General features: G+C 41.3%; 1 protein-coding gene and 1 pseudogene across 2 annotated transcripts; one reads left to right on the plus strand and one right to left on the minus strand.

The window, feature by feature from the left end:
* LOC113662193 overlaps positions 1 to 21,248 on the plus strand; it is a 135,191-nt pseudogene that overhangs the window by 78,956 nt on the left and 34,987 nt on the right.
* On the minus strand, positions 1,792 to 7,808 carry LOC113662203 (kelch-like protein 10). Of its 2 annotated transcripts, none has more exons than XM_047816962.1 (7): positions 7,536 to 7,808; positions 4,824 to 5,313; positions 3,587 to 4,198; positions 3,239 to 3,388; positions 2,838 to 2,954; positions 2,624 to 2,732; positions 1,792 to 2,481 (listed from the first exon to the last, which is right to left on the minus strand). In XM_047816962.1, the coding sequence occupies exons 1-6, from the start codon at positions 7,685 to 7,687 to the stop codon at positions 2,637 to 2,639; spliced, it is 1,617 nt and encodes a 538-aa protein (XP_047672918.1). In that variant the 5' UTR covers positions 7,688 to 7,808; the 3' UTR covers positions 1,792 to 2,481; positions 2,624 to 2,636. The 2 variants fall into 2 exon arrangements, with proteins under 2 accessions (XP_047672918.1, XP_027032745.2); XM_027176944.2 differs by having other exon boundaries at positions 1,794 to 2,481; positions 2,641 to 2,732.

Below are 21,248 nucleotides of genomic sequence, written 5' to 3' on the forward strand. Positions count from 1 at the left end.
TTTGATTGATTTTTTAAGGTTGATCCATGCAGAAAGTGTTTTCTGTGAGCAAAACATATCACACTGTAAAGTAGAACTAAGCTCAGGTACTGAAAATAATTATCCATATGTTTAGTTTTATTTCTACTCTCAGCTTCAGTGCAGTCTCTGATACATAAAGAATTGTATTAAACATTAATGTCTTTCACTTTAGCTCGTTTCTGACTAAAGATGAGTGTTGTGGGACACAGGAGACAGGAAACACTAAAATATTGTTTCTGTTCAGAATTAAATCCTTCTGAATGATTTAAATATAAATCTCAGATTTATTGTGTTAGAAGCCTTCTTTACATGGTTTTAATCAAAATAACTGTAAAACAGTAAAATACATGTAGTCAAAAATGATTAAAAAAAAGACTGTGATGAAACAATATTAATTAATTTAGAAAGATGAGTCTAGAGAAACGGAGCACGACTACGCGATGGAGGTTACTGTGTTAAATAAAAGAGAATGAGGTGCTGGCTCCCTTTCTTCGAAGCCATGTAAAACTCCGGCGGAAAAAGAGTGAAGTCAACAGTCGAAAGAGAGAAGGTTGAGAGTTCTAACGAAACTATTCTGGAGGCAGTTTTAAATTTGGAAAAGAGGGTGGATGAGAAGTTGGCGAATTTATGTGAAGAAGCCAAGCAGAGTAGCGCCATGATTGTAAGCTTAACGAAGGTGATTCAGTTCAACACGGAAGAGGTAAATGAGTGCAAGAAAAGAGTTAAGGACTTGGAGACACAGAATGAACGTCTGTGCAAGGACAATTGTGTTCTTAAGGAGAGAGTGAGAGAATAAGAAAGATATAGAATGAAGTGGTGTCTCCGTATCAAAGGCATAGAAGAGAAAAAGACGAAGATATCAGGTCACATGTCATCCCGTTACTCAGTAAAATTGCAACTGAGATGAACGTGAAAATGGATGAGGCTGTTGACATTGTCCATAGGCTGGGCAGAAGGATAGACAATAAAAACAGAAATGACATTGTGCTGTTCACTAAAAGTGGGTAAAAGATGAAATATATATATTTACTAATTAGTATTATTTTGTTTTATTTATTTATTTATTTATTTTGTCAGTTTGTTTTATTGTGATCTGTTATACGTTTGTTATTGGCTATGCTCAACCTATGGCTGATTATTGTAATGTTCCTTGTGATTTGATTATGTACCTTGTTTGTTTGTTTGCTTATGTTTGGTTACAATAAAAAAAAAACTTAAACAAAAACAAATTAGCATATCGTGATGTCACAGACTGGGTCCTCAACCCATGCCTTCGGGCGCATCATTGCAAACCTTATTTTGATGCTGCACAGTTTTTCAGTACTTCGTGCCATATTAAAGCGGTATCGAGCTGTTTTAATGAATTTTTTAGATATATTATGGTGCCCAAACCCATTAATATTATTTTATTGCTTTTGTATTAGTTGTTTGAAGAGTAAAAAAAATAGGGTCGGTCTTACGCAAATTTACAACCGGCAAGTCGGTCGGACTTAAAGCAAAAAATAAAAAATTGTCGGTGCTAAATTGACAGGGTCGGTCGGGTTATGGCAAACAAGAATATTTTTAAGGATGGCTCGAGATTTAGTAACAATAATAAAGGGAGACATTTTTTTATTCTGTACATTTATTCATAAAGAAAGTTAAAAAAAAAAACTCTATATACATATAAGAAACATTTTATATTAAACAGTGTGTTTTAACACCCAGCACATTATGATTTATTTTTTATTTTTTTGAAATGCAAAAGAACAAAAAAATATATAGATACAATGAGAACATATCCTGCTTCTATCAATGCACTGTTATATTAATGTATATTCATTTTAAAACATTTAATATTCATTGACACACACCTGAGTAGTTTTAAAGGTATAAAGTAACATTTCCTGTAATGAACATGATACAAAATTATAGAAATAGATTTTTTTACTTTTCGTGTCTTTCACTCATCACACTTAAATGAAATACTTCATACGTAATCTGATTAATTTGTTCTATATATAAATATAAACTCTGAGCTCCCAAAGATGCAATAAATAAATAAAAACATTGTTATCCCTGAATATTTATACACAGATTTCTGATTAAAAAAACTATTGAGTCATAAACATAGGTGAATTAGGCAGATGATTAAAACAATAAAATAAATGTTTAAAATGACAGAGTTTAAATCCTTACAATATTTCAATAAATAGGCAATTGATTAATAAATCCATTCATAATACCTGGCAATTAAATAATACAAATGATTCTATATGAGAAGCAAATATGAAGACAGATGAAGAAAGAGCTAGAGACAGAGGTTCTGCCAATGACTTGTGCTTAAATAGTTGATAATAAAAGCTATGCATCTAGCGAAAAAGATCACGTTTTGTGGTGTAGTCTGTGATGTTGGGAAGCCCAGAAACCACACAGCAGCTGACCGCACTGTGGCAAATGTTCATGTTCTGGATCTTGAACCTGCAGAAAATCAAACTTTTGTCATGTTTGTTGTGTTTCTGTGTTTAATTATCATCATAATATCACATTTATCCTGGGGTTGAGTTTAATACAATAAATACTCACAAACAAACAAGTTTATAGGATAAACTTAACTACATACAGTAACCCTGCTCTTACCACTCATCTTTATACACATCGTAGTACTCGCATCTGGAGGTTGTGCCTTCATCATTGCAGCCACCAATCACGTACAAGTGACCGTCCATCACCTGGAAGAAGAAGACGATCACATGGTGAAGTCAGACAATAGATGGATTATAGTTCATTCACTCCAGGTTTTGTTGTTAATCTTGTATTAACACCAGGTTCATTACCTCGATGCCAAAGTTGCTGCGTGGGTTAAGCATGGGGGAAAGAAACCTCCAGGAGTTGGTATGAGGGTTAAAGGCCTCGATGCTCCGCATCGGAGTGACTCCATCAAAACCTCCGATCTATAAAATATCATAGAATTCATAGAATTATTTTCACATTTGCCACCTCATTTTTGTTTAACCTTTGAAATTTCTATCCTAATATCAGTACAAAGGGTTCTTACAGCAAACACTAAACCACACCTACCACACTAAACCAAACGACTAAACCACACCTACGCATATGCATCGGTTCGATCAGTATCCACTGACCATGATGAAATTTCTATCCTTATATCAGTACATAGGTCATATGGTTTAAATTTTTAGTGTGTGTGAGAGTGTATGTGACTTTGAGTTCTTACAGCAAACAATTGGTTGTTCAGCGCAATGACACCTAGGCCACTCCTGGGCATGTGCATCGGCTCAATCAGAGTCCACTGATTAGAAGAAGGGTCAAAACACTCAGCCGTGAAATGACACTCATTTCTATGGCAACCTCCACAGATGTAGATCTAAAGGAACCAAAAAAAAGACAAAAATATATCAAGGCTCTGGGTGTCTCCAGTTTCAGCTTCAAGGTCTCTTCAGGGTCAGGAACATTAAATAATGATCGGGTTTGTTTTTATATTCTAACCAAAAGCAATCAACCCTCTTTGTACCACTGCACTGTATCAAGGCTGACTCTCTGTGTGTGAAAATTGAAGCCTTACCTTGCCATTTAAAGTGGCAGCGCTGGCATCACTTCGCCGCTCGTGCATGGATGGGATGAGGCTCCACTGGTTGGTGTTTGGTTGATAACACTCAGCTGTTTTAAGACTCCTGGTGCCGTCAAAGCCTCCCATGGCATAGATGAATCCGTCAAGCACAGTAACGCTAACATAGCCACGGGGCGAGTGCATGGGCGCCACATCTTTCCACGTTCCATCTAGAGGATTGAATGTGCACGTGGAGTTAACGTACATGATGTCATATCCACCAATGACGTACACCAAACCGTCCAGGAACACTGTGCCATGATATGCTCGAGCACGCTCTGCTCTGCTGGAGATGCACATCCAGCTGTCCAGCTTCGAGTCGTATGTTTCCATGATGTTCGTAGGAGATTCGTCACTGAAGCCACCGATGGCAAACAAGACGGAATACGGGAGACGTGGACGGGTAAAAGGATCCAAGAGTCTGGTGTTTGGTTCAGCCATTTTGGAGTCGTTCATGGCCTTCATGGCGTGAGTGATGATGGGTTGACACTCACATACACTGCTGACCACCGGGTTTTTCTTTATATTTTCCAGGAAGTATTCCCGAGTCAACAGAGCCAGCCGCACCTGACATCACAGCACAAACAACACAATATAAAAGGTCAGAACTTTTGGTTAGAAAGTGGACAAAAATTTGGACGGTTGTAGGATGATGTGGAAATGGACACGGATTATTATCACTGAACTTTGACATTATTACATGTAAAGCTGAATGAGATCCCAATAAAATCCTAACTGATTTCTACAGCAGACTGTGAGATAATATGTTTTTTTCAATAAAGATCCTCCAACAATAACAGCATCAGATTACATCATAAATCAGCAAAAGAGACTTGTTATAAAACAAGAAGTTTTGGAATAACAAGATTTTTCTGCCCATCACCACTATGTATTTATAGTTGTCCAGTGAGTTTGCTGCCTTGTTGTTTATTTTACACAAGTGAGAATTTAATCAAACTTTCCCTTCAGTTTTAACACTACTAAATTGCTCAGATTAGGTTGTGTCTAAAAATTTATGAGCAAAGAATCTTCTACAACGTGTGTTTTTTTCCTACAACAACATAAATAGCTTAAATTAAGTCAGAGCTATCACTGGAACCCTAACTGTTATTCTACTGTCTGGGTTCAGTTCCATTCAAACTTGTATTGTAGGAATGGTCTGGATGGTCTGGTCGAGTGTATTGACACTCACCTTTGGCAGCAGGTTGACTATGTGCTGCGTTCGGACGCTGGGTTCATGCCTGATCCACAGGAATACAGCTTGGAAGGCTGTTTTCTCCTCCTTGATGTTCAGCTCATCATTCTCCAGGATGTCACTGAGCTGCTCCATTGTCAGCTCTAGGAATTTCCCAGATTGTGAAAAAACGACGTCCTCGAAGTGATGCAACGTGTACATGTAGGCCTGATCCCGCAGCTCGTAGTATGCATTAGCGTCAGCATACTGCCAAATCCTTACACAGTTATCTGGGTTTAGATGATCCTTTAGGAATTCACAGCAGCTCATTACAAGGTCATGGATGAGCAGGTGATTGGCTGCATCCAAGAGAGTCTCCACTTTATCGGTGGTGACTTGAATGTCCTGCGTGTACATGTAGTGGATCATAAGATCCATGATTTCTGGAGATACACCATTGATGTTGTACACTCTCTGATCCAGATTGCTACATCTTCTGAATAGATCTCTGCAGATCAGGAAGAGAAGAACATGTATTGGGAAAAATATCTCCACACAATAGAGTCCTGATGATGGAAGCTGCAGTCAGGAGTTAGAGAGAGTTTAAACGGAGGGCGTTCCTCCAACCTGTCAATCAGAGCGACGCTAGCCAATCAGACGTATATCTCATGTAACGTATAGACAAGTCCAGTAATAAATACATTTTAATTGTACTTCAGACACTATAATGAATCATTCAGCAAATCCAGAATATTTATTATAATATAATATAATTTAAATTAAATTAAATTTAAGATGAAGACGGTGTAGCCGAAGAAAACTAAACTCGAGCTAAATATCAGCGAAAAAAACAAACACTTCATAGTTTATTTACAGCCCAGTTGTCACCTCATGTGTTTTACACAGTACACACACCGGACATGTGCTCCTTAACATCCTGACACTTGTTTTATTACAATATCGTGTAACAGGGTAGATTTCAGTCAGATGGCTGTGAGGAAACGTCGGCGTTAAGAAATCATCATTAAATCAGACTTGTGGAGTTGTGACTATGGATCTGTTCATTTAATACCAGAGGTGGCAAAAGTACACCCATCCTTTACTCAAGTAGAAGTACAGATACTCACTTTTTAAAAGACTCCAGTAAAAGTAGAAGTAGTGACTACACTCTTTTACTCAAGTTAAAGTAAAGAAGCATGGGCTCTGACATATACTTAAGTAAAAAGCCGCCGACACTACTACCTGTTTAGTGTCATGCTGGTAACTGGACGTCATGTGCGCGCGCGTGTGTGTGTGTGTGTGTGTGTGTGTATGTGTATGTATATATATTTTGGAGTGTGCTGATGGCTATTTGTTTTCATCAGCCACAAGAGTGTTACGAAAGGCAGGCAATGATGTAGGTGATGTAGGGTGGAGTCAGCGTTCACATTCATCCCAAAGGTGTTCAGTAGGGATGAGATCAGAAAACAACCACATATAGCAGGAAAGGTCAGGTGACCCAATACTTTTGGAAATATAATGTATACCGTGTATCACCAAGGCCATATCCCAAACTGTAGGGAGATTCCAGCTCTGTCCTTAAAAACAACTCAAAATTATTGTGATGTTTTAAAAATGACAAAATTTATGTTAATTAAATTAAGCACTTCGTGTTTTTTGGGTTGACACCTGGGGCGGTTCTAGGGTTTCATCTTTAGGTGGGGTTTAGCCCTCAGTGAGAATTTAAAACAAGAAGAGTTTCATATATTATATGACAACTCTGGTAATAAGAATAGTGAAATTTCACTGCTTTTGGTTGCCGTCTTTGCGTCTTTCCGCCGATTAACGTTATAGATAAACGAGCTCCAGCTCTGACTGCGCGTGCACGCTGCGCGTACCTGTGCTTTTCAGTTCAAATAAAGCAGACAGCTGAAGACGCACTTTTGAAAGACTACAACACACGCGTGTAAAAGCAAAGTAAAAAAAAATCGCTTTTGGTTCAAACTGATAAATAATTTTCTTTCCCATCGACGACATGTCCTGCATTTTAATGTAACTTTTATTGTTTATTTACGAAAGTAAAAATTATACTTAAAGTTTTAGGGTGGCTGGGATTACAGACAGGGGGCTGAAGCCACCCTATAAAAAAGGACTAAAGGACACAAAAGGACTAAAAGGACAAAATTCGCAACGCATTCGCCAGGAATCCTTTTGACCCCGATTAATTCAAACATCTCCCTCATATATGGCCATGTGTGTTCAGGAAGGTCCTCGTTGTTAGTTATTTTAACATCGGTGACTCCCTCTGAATTAACATTAGCCATTCCTTGTAGGCGTGCTGCTCATTGTTAGCTCCGCTATCCTTAGTCTATGTCTGATAGCCAGTAAATAATACAGTACACCAGTCACATGGGGAAAAAGCCGCACAATGATAGGATGATAGGCTGGAAACAGCGCTCAATGAGAAGAAATAATACTAAAAGTAACGAGTCCGTTTTGAAAATGTAAGAAGTAAAAAGTACATATATTTGTGTAAAAATGTAATGAGTAAAAGTAAAAAGTTGTCCGAAAAATAAATAGTGGAGTAAAGTACTGATACCAGAAAAATGTACTTAAGTACAGTAACGAAGTATTTTTACTCCCTTACTTCGCACCTCTGTTTAATACAAATGTAAATACCGTTTCATCTTCGGTATAGTTTTTGCTCATTAGGTAACATTTTAAGATGAAAAGTTGTGTTTGGTTTTTTACCTGAAATACGGGCTGTACGCCGAGAGGATGTTCTTGTGGACCTTGAAGTCCACCTCGTCCACTCTGAGCACCGCGTCACACAGCGACCCGTCCAATCGCATCTCGTTCAGTAAACCGCACAGCTTCCTGTCTTCACTCATCTCTCTCTCCATACTCGTAAACAAGTCGTCTAATTCCTACTTTTCCGTGTTATAGGGAGTGATAAGAGCGCTGATAGCGAGTTTGTACAAAAGCGTCTTTTAAATCGCAGTTTTCTGGAACAGCGCCGAATTTGACGCCGTGACGTCATTAATCTGTGGCCTCAAACCACATCACGTCGTTTTCTGCCACTAATAAATCATAGTTTTAATTTAATAATCAATTAATTAATCATAATACACCGAAATTTGTAGTCAGAAATGAAAAAAAAGAAAGAAACGTATTGAATTTTATATAATCAATACATGAGATTTAGCAACAATAAGAAAGTAAAACAAAACATTTTAACATGCAGCATGCCATCATTCTTTGTTCTGTCTTAACTTATGAAAGGCAAAAGTAACAAAATACAGATTAGCTGTCCTGCTGATTCCCCACCTGGTGTCAGAATGGTGGTTCATTTATTGTGAAAAAAAAAAAGACTACATATTTAAATCTCTGATGTTCTCACCTGAGTTTGTTTATAGATGTTGTTCAGGATCAAAAAATTGTCATTTAATTAATCCCTGATCAATAAAAAAGACAGTTTATGGACTGTGGACTTTTGTCTTTCCTGATGACTTCATATCACAGCAAGAAAACAGATCTTTTTATCTTTAGAGTTACTAATAGAATCACTAATGGTTTTTGTGGAGATGTCAGCTAGTCTGGTGTCAGTGCATAAACCAGGTAAATGTAGTTTGTCAATCTTCTGGCTTTTTGTTTGAGAATTTTGCTAAAAACAAAAGGAGTAAGTTTATTCTGGAGTAGAAATATATGATAAGCTTAACGTAATAAGAAAATGTATCTATTCTTATTAACATAGGAAGATACTGTATACACCTGAACATATCATAAGTCTTAATAAACTGTGGATCAGATTTTATTGTTTTCTTATTTTTCAATCTCTATGTAGTTATATACACAATTACTGTAGAATAAAAGTATGTGAGATTTCTCTTACCTACAGAAGAGTATTGCATTCACTTGAGGAAAAAAATCTACTCTGTTTTTCTGAATTAATGAATTAATTATCTCAGAATTGTGAGAATAATCTTCATGAAAAAAATTATTTTGCTGTGTTTTTCTGAGTTATCGAGATCCCACAAAAATCCTGCGAGAAGCTCTCACCTGCACAAAGTAACGTCAGGCCACAGTTGGTGATGCTAATCAACCTGATCCTCCAACAACAACAACAGTGCCAGGCCTACATGGGTTCAGTGCAGGTAAGATAGTTAAGTTATTATAGTTAGGCTACATGTTAATGCCAAATAATGTCTGCTTACTTTTCACGTTACGACATGTAAAACGAGGTTAGAATAGCTGTTTATAAACGTATGTTAACGATAATGTTACGGGCATATTTTTTTACTAACTACGTTACATTAAGTTACACCATCAACTGCAGTTGATAGGCTAACTTATGTAATGTTAAGCTAATATTTACCATTAGTCAGCCAATGGAACCTTAACTTTTAAGGTCGAGGGGATAATAACGTGTGATTTTTAGGAGGAATATTACGTTAACCACCTTTCTTTCTGTTTGTTGGCTAAGATACATAAACCACGCTATTTGCTGTAACTTTAGTGCTTAATTTGTAAATCAAGAGGTCCTCGAACACAGTGAGGCTGCTGTCAGGGGGAGTGAAAAAGTCACGTCAGAAATCCCCAGTGCATGCAACACGTTGGACATCGTGACATTACATAACAGTAAACAAACATTAGAACTTTGCCAGTTTCAAAGCTAGCAGGGATACTATTTCGATTAAGTTTTGCACGGACGTTTAGCATAGTGTTCAGCGTGCTACACCAATAATAATGTTGAATATATTCTGACTGCTTCGGTTTCTTTAGTTGTGCCCTCTCTTTTGGTTTATCACTATGCCATGAGTGTCCTGTAACTGTTTTATTTTTGATATTCTTCTAAACTGTGTACTTGATGCATTTAATAATTTAGAAACAAAGCTAGCTTTTTGAAGCTTTCCAAAGCAAGTTGTATATATTTTTCAGAAACTAGATTCCAGTTGTGCAGTGAATCACAAATAAATGAGTACATATAGCCTGTGTCTCAACACTATTGACCTTGAGTCTAGCCTTCTCTACGATTTGAGTAATGTCACTGTTAAAGGTGATCACATTCAAATGCTTAAGCCAGTTTGACTTCCAAGTGATAAGAAAGGCCTATATTTGCCTACCTATACAGTTGATACATGAAACATCCATTTTTAACGTTATCACACTCTTGGCTGAAAGACATTTTTGAGATATTTAAAGCAATTACACTTTTGAGGGTACAGTCCTAAATCTGTTTACATTTGTGGGGCAACACATATTTACATAAATGCTGCCTTTTTCCGACATTTGTTCAGGGCCAGCTATGGCTACGTCTTCAAATACCCCCGTCCCACAAGACGATGGTATGTGGATGTTTCCTCAGAGCCGAGGGATTCCTGAGAAAAATATTCAGAAAATGCAGCAAGATCATGTAGGTGACAGCACATTCATTCCTGCAATATATTAATTTTAATTGTTTTACATTTTCCTGAATCTCTGAAGATTATACAAGTAATCATCATAAATTGTAACCCTATCACATTTGGTGCCAGTGCTTCCGATTTCTTTTTTATGCCAAGCACACCTGTCTCTCCCAACAATGCATTCATGTCTTCCCTATTTTAGCCCTGTAAAATAAGGTTTATATGTATCTTTAGGAGTCAATTCACACTATATTTTGGTCTCTACCCTACATAAATAGTAGTTGTGCAGTAGCATCACCATTATACATTCAGGCAAAGTGCTGACTTATATGTTTGAAATTATAAATAAATACACAAAATAAATATTTTGCCCTTTTTGAAAATGGAATTACTGCTTTCCATTTTGTTGTGATTTGATACTGTTTTAAAAGGATGGAGTAATGTTTAGATGCCAGCACAGGCCTTGGTTGGGAGCTGAAGTATGGAATCAATATGGAATAGCAATATTATGGAGTACATAATAGCAGTAATATAAGGGAGGAGTGCTTTTTTTGTAATTGAGGTAAATAGTTATGTAATTAAAGAGGAATACATGAAAGTAATCAGTCCCCTGATTAACTTTGATGTCAAGGATTTTCACTGTTAATACACTTTATTTTCAGCATCATTATGTCACTCAAACTTCATTGTTATGGTTACAACCATTTTTTAGACAGCAGTTTTTGTGTTAAATTACTTAATATTTTAGCTCCTTTTTATTCCAATGCGAAAAGAAAAACAAGCAAGTGAAGAGAAATAGAAATAAATTGCTGATTTGTAGCTACTGCTAAGAAATTAATTTTCACTCATATGGAAATATAGCCATCTCTTAGATTTAAGATAACCAATATATCTTACTGTATTGTTTTGTTTTTATTACAGATTGACAGCTCGGTAGTTGGAGAAATAGATGATGCCACTTTGACTGCTTACATTCCAGCATATGGTGATAGGATTGCTACAGTACAAGGTGTTTCTGTATGGAAAACCAGAAAAGGTGGTGATGATCTAAAAAGACAGTCCTTATTTGAAAAACTTAAAAGAAAGATGGGCACATTGACAAGCAATAATGACACAGATCAAGATTTTGAGGAGGAGCGTTCTATGCAGCCACAAAGATACATCTGAGAAATAACAAAAGGGCCGTGAAGATGACAAGGAAAATAGAACCAGGATGGATACACAACAAGAAACAAGTGAGAAAACGCAATGGTGGAGGAACCAGAGTTCTTGATATTTCCAAGAAAGGCACAAAAACAGAGATTCTATCACAAGCTAAAAAGCTATTTTTCCTCAATGAGAAATCAAGAAAGGGAAATTGGGAAGAGTTCAGTCACAACATTGTTGACTTTCAGGAAGCATACCTTGATGAGGGTGTTAGTGTGAGAGAGACCATTTTTAGAAGATCTTGATGAAGATCTATAGAAGAGGCACAGATAAACATCAACGCCTACAGCTCAACTCCTGTCCATTCTGACACAGTGCCCGCTGGCCCATTAAGTCCTACTTCTGAATCTTTGCATGTGACAGTGAAACTCCACAGAGTCAATCTCTTGGAGGAACTGATTACCCAATTCAAGGATGAAGTGATTATGTCCTACTCTGTGAAATACAGCTTCATTCATGAAATGGGGGCAGATGCTGGTGGCGTGTCCAGGGATGTATATGCTGCCTTCTGGACAGAGTTTTTAGACTGTGCAGCAGGGGGTGCAGATGTGAGAGTGCCATCACTATCCCCAAAATGGCAAGAGGAAGAATGGAAATCTGTTGGTAGGATCTTGGTCAAGGGATTAAAGGAACATGGATATTTTCCTTCTCGGCTGGCTCAAGCCTTTACAGCAGCAATCACATTTGGTGAACACACTGGCTCACCTGATTTATTGTTTGACTCACTCATGTTGTATCTTAGTCAGACTGAGTGCGATCTCTTGTCCACTGCTATGCTCTTGATGCTGATGATAAAGATGAGCTTCTTGATCTTATGGATCGCATGGGAGTAAGAACAATACCAACACAAGAGAACTTGAAAGCTGTGCTTCTCCAAGTGGCCCACAAGCAAATAATCCAGCAACCAAAATATTCACTGGATAACATTGCAGCAGTCGCAGGACCAACTCTCAGGGAGTTCTTCCCCAGTGTGCTGGATATGCAGAAGATGTATGAGAACATTAAACCATCCGGAAGGTTTTAAAGTCGATCACGGCCTCTCCAGCTACTCCAGCAGAGAACCAAAATTTGCAATTTTTACATCAGTACATCAGGGGATTGGATGAGATAGGCCTCCGTAAGATGTTGAGATTCATGACAGGGTCTGATGTCATCTGTGTTAAAGACATTCAAGTCATCTTCACCCCTTTGGAAGTGTTATCAAGAGTGTTATCACACTCTTCCCTCTGGCCAAGTTATAGCCTTATCAGTGCCATCTGTTTACCTTTAGATAGTGTGTGAATGTAAGACAGAGCACATAGGGGAAGTAATTAACTCAGGTGGTGCATTATGAGCGCAGGGTGATTTATTTTTTATTTAGTTTTTCAGTTTCAGTTTTATCCAAAATGTCATTACCAAACTTACTGTGGAAACATGTTTACTAGCTGATGAGCATTTTGTTGATGGACTCCGAATATATCCAGCCCATAGAAACATTTACACATGATAAGTTTTAATAAAAAGTTTGATTTATTGATAATGATACAGGACCATTTAAATGCCATTTAGGTTGCCCTGTTTGCAGTGGGCCCAAAGTGTGTCAAATCACATTTTGACAATCGCAACATGTTTTGCAACGTTTCATATGCAGTTGCTGTTATTACCAGACTTAAAGTGTCTGTAGAAACATATTGAGTGGCTGAACATTTTGTTAGTATACTTTAAGGTCCATTTATCCAAAAAACAATTATAAGCCTTTTACACAATGTATGTTATAAATGCAATTTCATTTTTAAGTGATTTAGATACATGTACCAATATTTGAAATGTACTTTTATGTAAGCCATCATTTCTGTTAGCAGTTTAGGAGCATACGTTTTGGGACAATTTAAAAGAAATGTTGCCCTGTTTACAATGAGCCCAAAGTGTGTCAGGCCACATCTGGTGACGCGAAATAGTTCCACCATAAGGACAAATGTGCCATTTTTGACAATGGCAGCATGTGATACCTTTCATTTGCAGGTACAGGATTGTTCCCAGTTCTGTGGATGAGATGTACTTTTTACATAATGATGAATAAAAAGAGATGATATGGAGCTCAGTTGGGAGATGTCCATTATGAAAGAGTTGTCTATTATCGATTGCTTAAACACAGTACTTCTGTCAAACATTTACAGTGAACGTCATGGTATATATCCTTTTCCGTCCAAACTGCAATTCTGTTGTTTTTTTTTGGCTATGAGTGGGTGCTCACATTCAGTCATTTGATCCAGTAGAACAACTTGTGATTATTAAATTTGTGTACATATGTAAGCATGTAAGAACATGTAAAGATCAATGGCTTCCTCTGGTGAGGTTGGTGGATGAAGACTGTTTTCTGCCATGGCAAGGCAACAAATGTCAAACACTGTATTATCACAGGGATATGGTTCTCTCTCACGACATTCCTCCCTACAAACCTGTATCTTCTGTTGGGATGCCTCTTTAAGGTACTCCCTAGCACCAAAAGGTTCATCACTGGACGTCCACATTGAGACACAACATTTCTGGATGGGAGAATTCTGTGTGTGTTCCAGAGGTGACCAGCATCCTGCAGTTCTCTCTAAATATAAAGAAAAGGAGTGGGAAAATTAGTACACACCGTTGCAATACCACCTGCAGGCAAAATAAATGCTTATGGTCCAATATGATACAGTAGAGCCATTTCTCAAACAGATTCATGCATGTTAAATTCTATATTTGAAAACAATAAATCTCTGTATGTTAAGATTTGTGTTATATGATCAGGGTCAGATAAGTCATATATGTACATAAAAGTACCAGAATGAAATTAATAAAAGTAGGCTACTCATAGTGCGGTAAATTTTCTTTGTCAGTGTTTTATATTATGATGTTTTTGGGTTAATATTAGATAGCAGTTTGTCTAACATACACATAACAGGATTAATATTACAGCTGCATTAATGTTTGTGTTGCATTTTGTTGTTGTAGATGTAGGCTGCTGCTAATTCTAACTACTTATACTGAGATCCATCTCTTAAAAAGTCTATATGGGAAAAAGTGAAAAATTGTGATCTACAAATTAATTTAATAATCTAATTAAATAACTAATGGTTATCACCCATTTGCTTCTGTTATGGAACAGTTGTTAGACCTATGAAATGACATAATTATGCTGCATGTCACAACATTTTGGCGTATTGACAAAATCTATAGCTGAATAACATATCACAATTTACATGTCTAAAGCACATTTCTTACCTCTATTATTTCAAGAGAACTGTATTAGACTTTTGTCTAGGAAGTCACCGGAGAAGTCGTCAGAATCTTTTAGATCTTGAAATAGGTTGATCCAGAACTGTGCATGCTGTTTCCTCAAAAATCCGCACCAATGTTCTATCCATTGGTTATGATTGCTTGAACCATACAAATAGCAATTTCTCAAAAAGTCGTCCGTATGATCATGTCTCATGCGCATCTGTTCCATGTTACAGTTCTCTGTCCCTAAGAAAGAGCAAATTCGGGTGGCTGTCCCATTCCTTGATAACACCACATCAATAAAGTATCCAGCGATGACCTTGGGATCACTACTTGTAGAGTATGCATGTAGCCATATGAAAACCTGTCGATTGCACCATTGATGCAGATCCCATATGGTTTGAGTTTATCATATGAATCAACATGCCATAAAAAGTTCGGGCTGGGATTATGATACAAACGTCGCCGGAGATGATTCCGGCGCCTCAGTTGCACTCCAGGGGGATCCAGTATTTTCAACAATTGCCTGAATGTCTCTTGTGTCACCACATAGCCAGCCTGAATGCATTTCAGGGGCATCATCTTACAGTATATCCGTGAAGCATACCATATCGGTTCAAGCAAACGTCAAGCAGATCAGAATGTTCTTTTCGTCTGAACAGGCGCAAAGTCTTGAGGTGTCTGCGCAAAGTTGACGCACTAATAACAATACCACTTATATTACTTAAAGACAGCAGTATCTCCCAATGTCTCAAACCCAAAGTAAAATAAAACCGGATTAAACTCGAAAGCCAGGACATGTTTACTTCCATGCAATCCACCTAAAATAGAGCTCCTAGCAGGATTTTGAGGGATCTCATTAATTCAGAAAAACAGAACAATTAATTTTTTTTGTGAAAAATGATCTCATAATTCTGAGAAAATTAACTCAATAAATCAGAAAAACAGCAAATACATTTAATTTCAAGAAAAAATTATCTCATAATTCTGAGATTATTAAGTTTAAGTTGTTAATTCAGAAAAACAGAGTAGATTTTTTTTCCTCAGGCCACGGGCTGCCTCCACACCATGGGTGTGTTGCAGGCATACCAGGCTGACCTGCTACGTGATTTGGATGAGGGACTTAGCTCCGGGACGGCTGATATTGAGGAGTTGCGTCGCACTGCCAACTTGGCTCTTCGGGCCCTGGTGGCCACAGAAAGGCATCTGTGGCTCACCTTGTCCGACCTCCCGGACAAGGACCGAGCTGTGCTACTGGACACACCGATGGCTCCTCCTGGACTGTTTGGCGACGCTGTAACGGCAGTCATACACAAGTTCCAGGAGTCTAAAAAGCAGTCGGCTGCGTTTCAGCAGTACCTCCCTCGGCGATCTCATGGGGCTGTTCGGCGGCAGCTCCAGCCTGGTCCTTCCAGGCACCGCGAAGCCTAGAGAGAGAGCGTGGCCACCCGATCTCCACGGGCGGGGCCTAAGGGCTCAAGGCGATGCTCTAGGCCCAGGAAGGAGCAGGGTGACCTGAGGGTCACCCTCACGTCCGACAAACGGGCAGTGGTGCATAGATCCTGATGATCTATGGTTGGGGGGATGGGGCACACCTCACGTGACGGTGCCCATCCCTCCCCTGCACCACTGGGGCGCTAGGCCGTTGGCTCTACCACAGGATGTGCTTCAGAGCACGGCCCCCCTCCAGCGGGCACCTCCCTCCACTTCCGCCCAAAGTCTTTGTACGGATGGGGGAGGCCCGCCGCCTCTCAGGAGGTCTCAACGTCCGCAGCACGTGGCTCCGGCCGTTCGGGTCATGGAGGCTGGTCTGTCTGCCCTGCCAGAAGATGTGCTTCAGGGCGCGGCTTCCCTCCAGCGGTTCGCTCCCCACCTTTCCAGCCGAAGGTTCGTTGTGGAGTGGGAGGGTCCGCCGCCTCTCGCGAGGCGCCATCAGCTGCAGGGCTTAGCCCCAGCTGCTCTGAATGGGTCAGAGGCCAGCCCTGAGGGGCTGGTTCTCCTGAGGAACTTTCTGACAGCTTGGGAGGAGCTGCCAGGAGTCTCCCGGTGGATCCTGCGGACCATAGAGGACAGCTACACGGTTCAGTTCGCGTCCTCTCTTCCCTGTTTCAACGGGATGTGTCCCACCCTGGTGGGACCCGAGCAGGCTCTGGTCCTGTAACAAGAAGTGCACACACTCCTGAGAAAAGGAGCCATCGAGGTGGTCCCCCCTTCGGTTCGAGAGTCAGGCTTTTCAGGCCGTACTTTGTCGTTCCGAAGAAGGATGGCGGGTTGCGTCCCATTCTAGATCTACGCTCCCAGGTTCATGATGCTCACCCTCAGGGAGGTCGTGACTCAGATCAGGTCACTGGACTGGTTCGTCACAATTGATTCGGAAGACGCGTACTTTCACGTTTCCATCCTTCCTGCACACAGGAGGTTCCTGAGGTTTGCTTTCAGGGGCAAAGCTTACCAATATCGGGTCCTCCTGTTCGGCCTAGCACTCTCGCCCCGCACCTTCACAAAATGCGTCGACGTGGCACTGACCCCGCTGCGGCTCCAGGGCATCCGCATTTTAAACTACCTCGATGACTGGTTGATTCTGGCTCAGTCGGAGCACCAGGCATTGCGTCATCGAGATGTCGTTCTCGCCTGCATTAAGGTGCTTGGGTTTCGGCTAAACGCTCTCTCCAGCATAATGAACCACCTTTTTGGGCGTGATATGGGACTCGGCCAGGATGCAGGCACGGTTGTCACCTGCTCGGGTCGTAGTAATCCTCACCTCGGTCAGCAGAGTGCGGGAAGGCCAGCCACTCACTGTGAAGCAGTTCCAGAGGCTGCTAGGGCTCATGGCTGTGGCGTCCAGCGTAATCCCGCTCGGCCCTCTGCACATGAGGCCCCTCCAGTGGTGGCTCCGGGGCAGGGGGTTTTCTCTCAGGGAAAACCCATATCGTTCCATCAAGGTCTCGTGGCGTGCCATTCGAGCCTTGGATGTTTGGAAAGACCGAACGTTTCTGTCCCAAGGCCCCGTGTTGGGGGCTCCTTGTCACCGCGTGACGCTAACGATGGACGCCTCCCTCACGGGGTGGGGTGCGGTCATGAGTGGCCACTCCGCCCAAGGTCTGTGGAGCGGCCCACGTCTCTCGTAGCACATAAATTGCCTGGAGATGATGGCGGTGTTTTTGGGGTTAAAACACTTCCTCCCAGACATGAGAGATCGCCATGTATTGGTCCGCACGGACAACACTGCGGTGGTCTCCTACATCAACCACCAAGGGGGCCTCCAATCTCGCCCTTTGTACAAGTTAGCACGAGCAGTCCTCTTGTGGTCTTGGGACAGACTCCTCTTTTTGAGGGCCATTTATATCCCAGGATGGTTGAATGTCAGAGCAGATGCCCTGTCGAGGCAGGGGCCGAGGCCTGGGGAATGGCGTCTCCACCCCGCGGAGGTTCTACAGAGCCCAGGTGGATCTGTTTCCGACCCGGGAATCCTCGCACTGTCCCCTCTGGTTCTCTCTCTCTCACATAGCCCCGTTAGGTCTGGATGCCATGGTGCAGACATGGCCGAGGCTACGCCTGTACGCCTTTCCTCCGATTGCACTGCTCCCTGGAGTTCTGGAGAGAGTTCGCCGGGATGGAGTCCGTCTCCTCCTAGTAGCACCTCGATGGCTGGGCAAGCCATGGTTTGCGGATCTGGTGTCCCTACTCGAGGGCCCTCCGTGGGAAATTCCTCCCAGGAGGGATCTCCTCTCACAGGCGGGCGGAACCCTGGTGCACTCCCGCCCAGAGGAGGCTGTGGCCCCTGAGGGGGCAAAGTTCATAGCGGCTGGTCTCTCTAACGAGGTAGGAGAGACCCTTCTCCGCTCCAGAGCTTCCTCCATTTACAGCCCCCGAACAGACGCGACAGAACCGACTGTGTCCAGTGCAAGCACTGGTCACTTACCTCCGCAGGACGAGTCCGTGGATCGGTGCAGCTGCTCGTCTGCTTCGGCCCTAACAGGAAGGGTTTCCTGGCCGCATTGCAGATGTTGAGCAGATGGGTAGTGGATGCGATTGTCGGCTCACAAGCCCTCTGGCTTCCCCGCACCGTTCGGGGTCCGAGCTCACTCCACCCGGAGTGTGGCGGCCTTTACGGCCTGGTCCGCTGGAGTGGCACTCCAAGACATCTGTGACGCTGCGGGTTGGTCCACCCCGCTGACCTTTGTCAGGTTCTATGACCTTGACCTCAGAGCCACCCCGGGCTCCTCTGTCCTACGTGCAGGTGCCGAGGCCCTCACTCTCTAAGCAGGGTCTGGTCAGTGTGGTGTGATTGGACACTCGTTCCCATAGCGTTTCGACGCAGCTCGAGTTCCGAAAGGGAACGTCTCTAGGTTACCACCGTAACCCTAGTTCCCTGAGGAACGAGACGCTGCATCGAAACGCTATGGGAACACCCTCTGCGTGACCCTCTGAACCACGTGTGTAATCTGACCAATAGGCGTTGGGACGTGACGTCGTTGGCGGGTGATGTCGCGTAAACAGGAAGCTACAAATGGCTGCGAGATGGACAAGACGCTAGCTCCTGTGAGAGAAGGTAAGCGCCGCAGGGATGCAGGGAGTGTGGCACGGAGACGCAGCGTCTCGTTCCTCAGGGAACTAGGGTTACGGTCGTAACCTAGAGATGTTCCCTTTCGGAACTCGAGCTGCTCAACCTATTCCCACAGAGGGAAATGAGAATTTTTTAGGCTAGTAAGATAGAAATGAACATAGATCAAAATAAACAATATTCATGCACTAAAGAAGAAAACTATTGGTGTAACGGTTTGGACATTGGACTCTCACTACAAAAACCCTAGTTCAATTCCCACAGAGGGAAATGAGAAAATTCTTTGAGGCTAATAACAGAGAAATAAACATAGATCAAAATGAACTTAATATCCATGCACTAAAGAAGTAAACTACTGGTGTAATGGTTAGGTTAGTTTAATTTTAAGTCTATAATAGCAAAGTGTAGTAATCTACTGTTTAAGGATTGGGACATTAACTTTAAAATTAAAATGACATTAAATTAAAATGACATTAAAATGTTTTTGCACATTCAGTCTTGGATGTCCAATTAAGAACATACACCTTTAGTGTTTACATAAATACTTGTAGTCCTGTCTCTTTTTAGGCTAATAGATTGGGACAATTAAATCATTCATCTTTCTGTGTTCGGAGTAACAAGCAGTGAAAATCAATACTGCATGTGCCCAGAGAAAGGAGAAGTTACAATCACTATAGAATAGACTGCATCCTATATGGTATTTAATTTTAAAATTATAAAATTACAAATAAAAAAATAATTGATATTACATTTCAGAAAACACACAGTGACTGATTATGTTTATGTTTATGATCAAATATGTGCTCTTCTCTGATATCTATACTCATATCAAGACAAGTCAAATCAAGAAGCTTTTATTGTCATTTCAACTAAATTAAGGTGATGCAGAAAATGTTTAATGAAACAGTATTTCTCCATACAAACTTACTCTCTCTCTCTCTCTTTCTCTCTCTCTCTCTCTCTCTCTCTCTCTCTCTCTCTCTCTCTCTCTCTCTCTCTCACACACACACACACACACACACACACACATACACACACTCACACACACATACAGAAAGGAATAATATGCAGCAGTAGCCATATTATCACAGCCACTTTCAGTGTACAGAAGTGTGCTCTATAAAATAATGTTGGTGGCATGAGTATGGAGTGTTTGCACTGTCCCTTAAAAGCAATATTCCATTACATCTGGGACTCACTGGCAAGATGATGTGTGCATCATGGACAACCTCTAACTTAACCCTGCAACATCTATTTAAGGGAAGTATGCATCAAAACACGTCTCTGTTCTGGCTCTAGTAGTGTAGTTTTTGACAGAGCTGCAGATCAATGCAAGGGCTTTCTACAGCAATTTAAGATTTTCTCCCTGGCATGAGGTTTACCACAACAATTCAACAATTCAATGTGCATTCATCATGATACTGATCTTTATGGACTGTGGGAGCTGAAGGCGATGAGCCACAGGGTCACAGTAATTCCCTTGGAGCAAAGCAGGCCGATGATGATGTTGGAAATGTGTGACCATGGGCGGGACGGTATAGGAAAAGGCCTAATCAACCCCTGTGGGTGTGTCTGGGGCTTTTAGTTTCAGGCGCACGTCTCGATTCAAAGCGGGCCACCAGAAACTCCAAGGTTCTCACGGCTCATGAGTGCCCCGTGAAATGTGAGGAGTGGCCCCAGGCAAGAACCTGTGGTCGGAAGCAGCTCTGGGTGCACTGAGAGCCCCAGACTGTCACTGACTACATGGCCTAGTCTATTTGTGGATTATGCAGCCGCAACCAGGGGAAGCCTAAGATAAGCCGAGTGACATACAGTAGCTACAGACGCTCTGTATGAGGGACAATGCACAAGGTGAGCCTATATGTCTGCATGTTTATGGGCCCTGCAGCCAATGGGTGCCCGTCAAGGGCACGAACTGGTATGGGTTGTGGGAGTGCCTCCAAACGCTTCAATCTGTGGGCCAAACTTTCATCAATAAAATCACACACACACACACACACACACACCCACCTTAGGGTAGTCAGCTAGGTGGCCCTGCCAAATGGCCATAGC

This window comes from Tachysurus fulvidraco, chromosome 8, assembly GCF_022655615.1.
Source record: "Tachysurus fulvidraco isolate hzauxx_2018 chromosome 8, HZAU_PFXX_2.0, whole genome shotgun sequence".
NCBI classification, from domain to species: Eukaryota; Metazoa; Chordata; class Actinopteri; order Siluriformes; family Bagridae; genus Tachysurus; species Tachysurus fulvidraco.

Bases quoted from the DNA above. Each gene is read 5' to 3' on its own strand.
- LOC113662203 (XM_027176944.2), bottom strand. From the start codon at position 7,687: ATGGAGAGAGAGATGAGTGAAGACAGGAAGCTGTGCGGTTTACTGAAC. The intron at 4,199-4,823 runs GTGAGTGTCAAT...CTGTGATGTCAG, and splicing joins TAGTCAACCTGCTGCCAAAG to GTGCGGCTGGCTCTGTTGAC. The intron at 2,482-2,640 runs GTAAGAGCAGGG...GATTTTCTGCAG, and splicing joins GATGTGTATAAAGATGAGTG to GTTCAAGATCCAGAACATGA.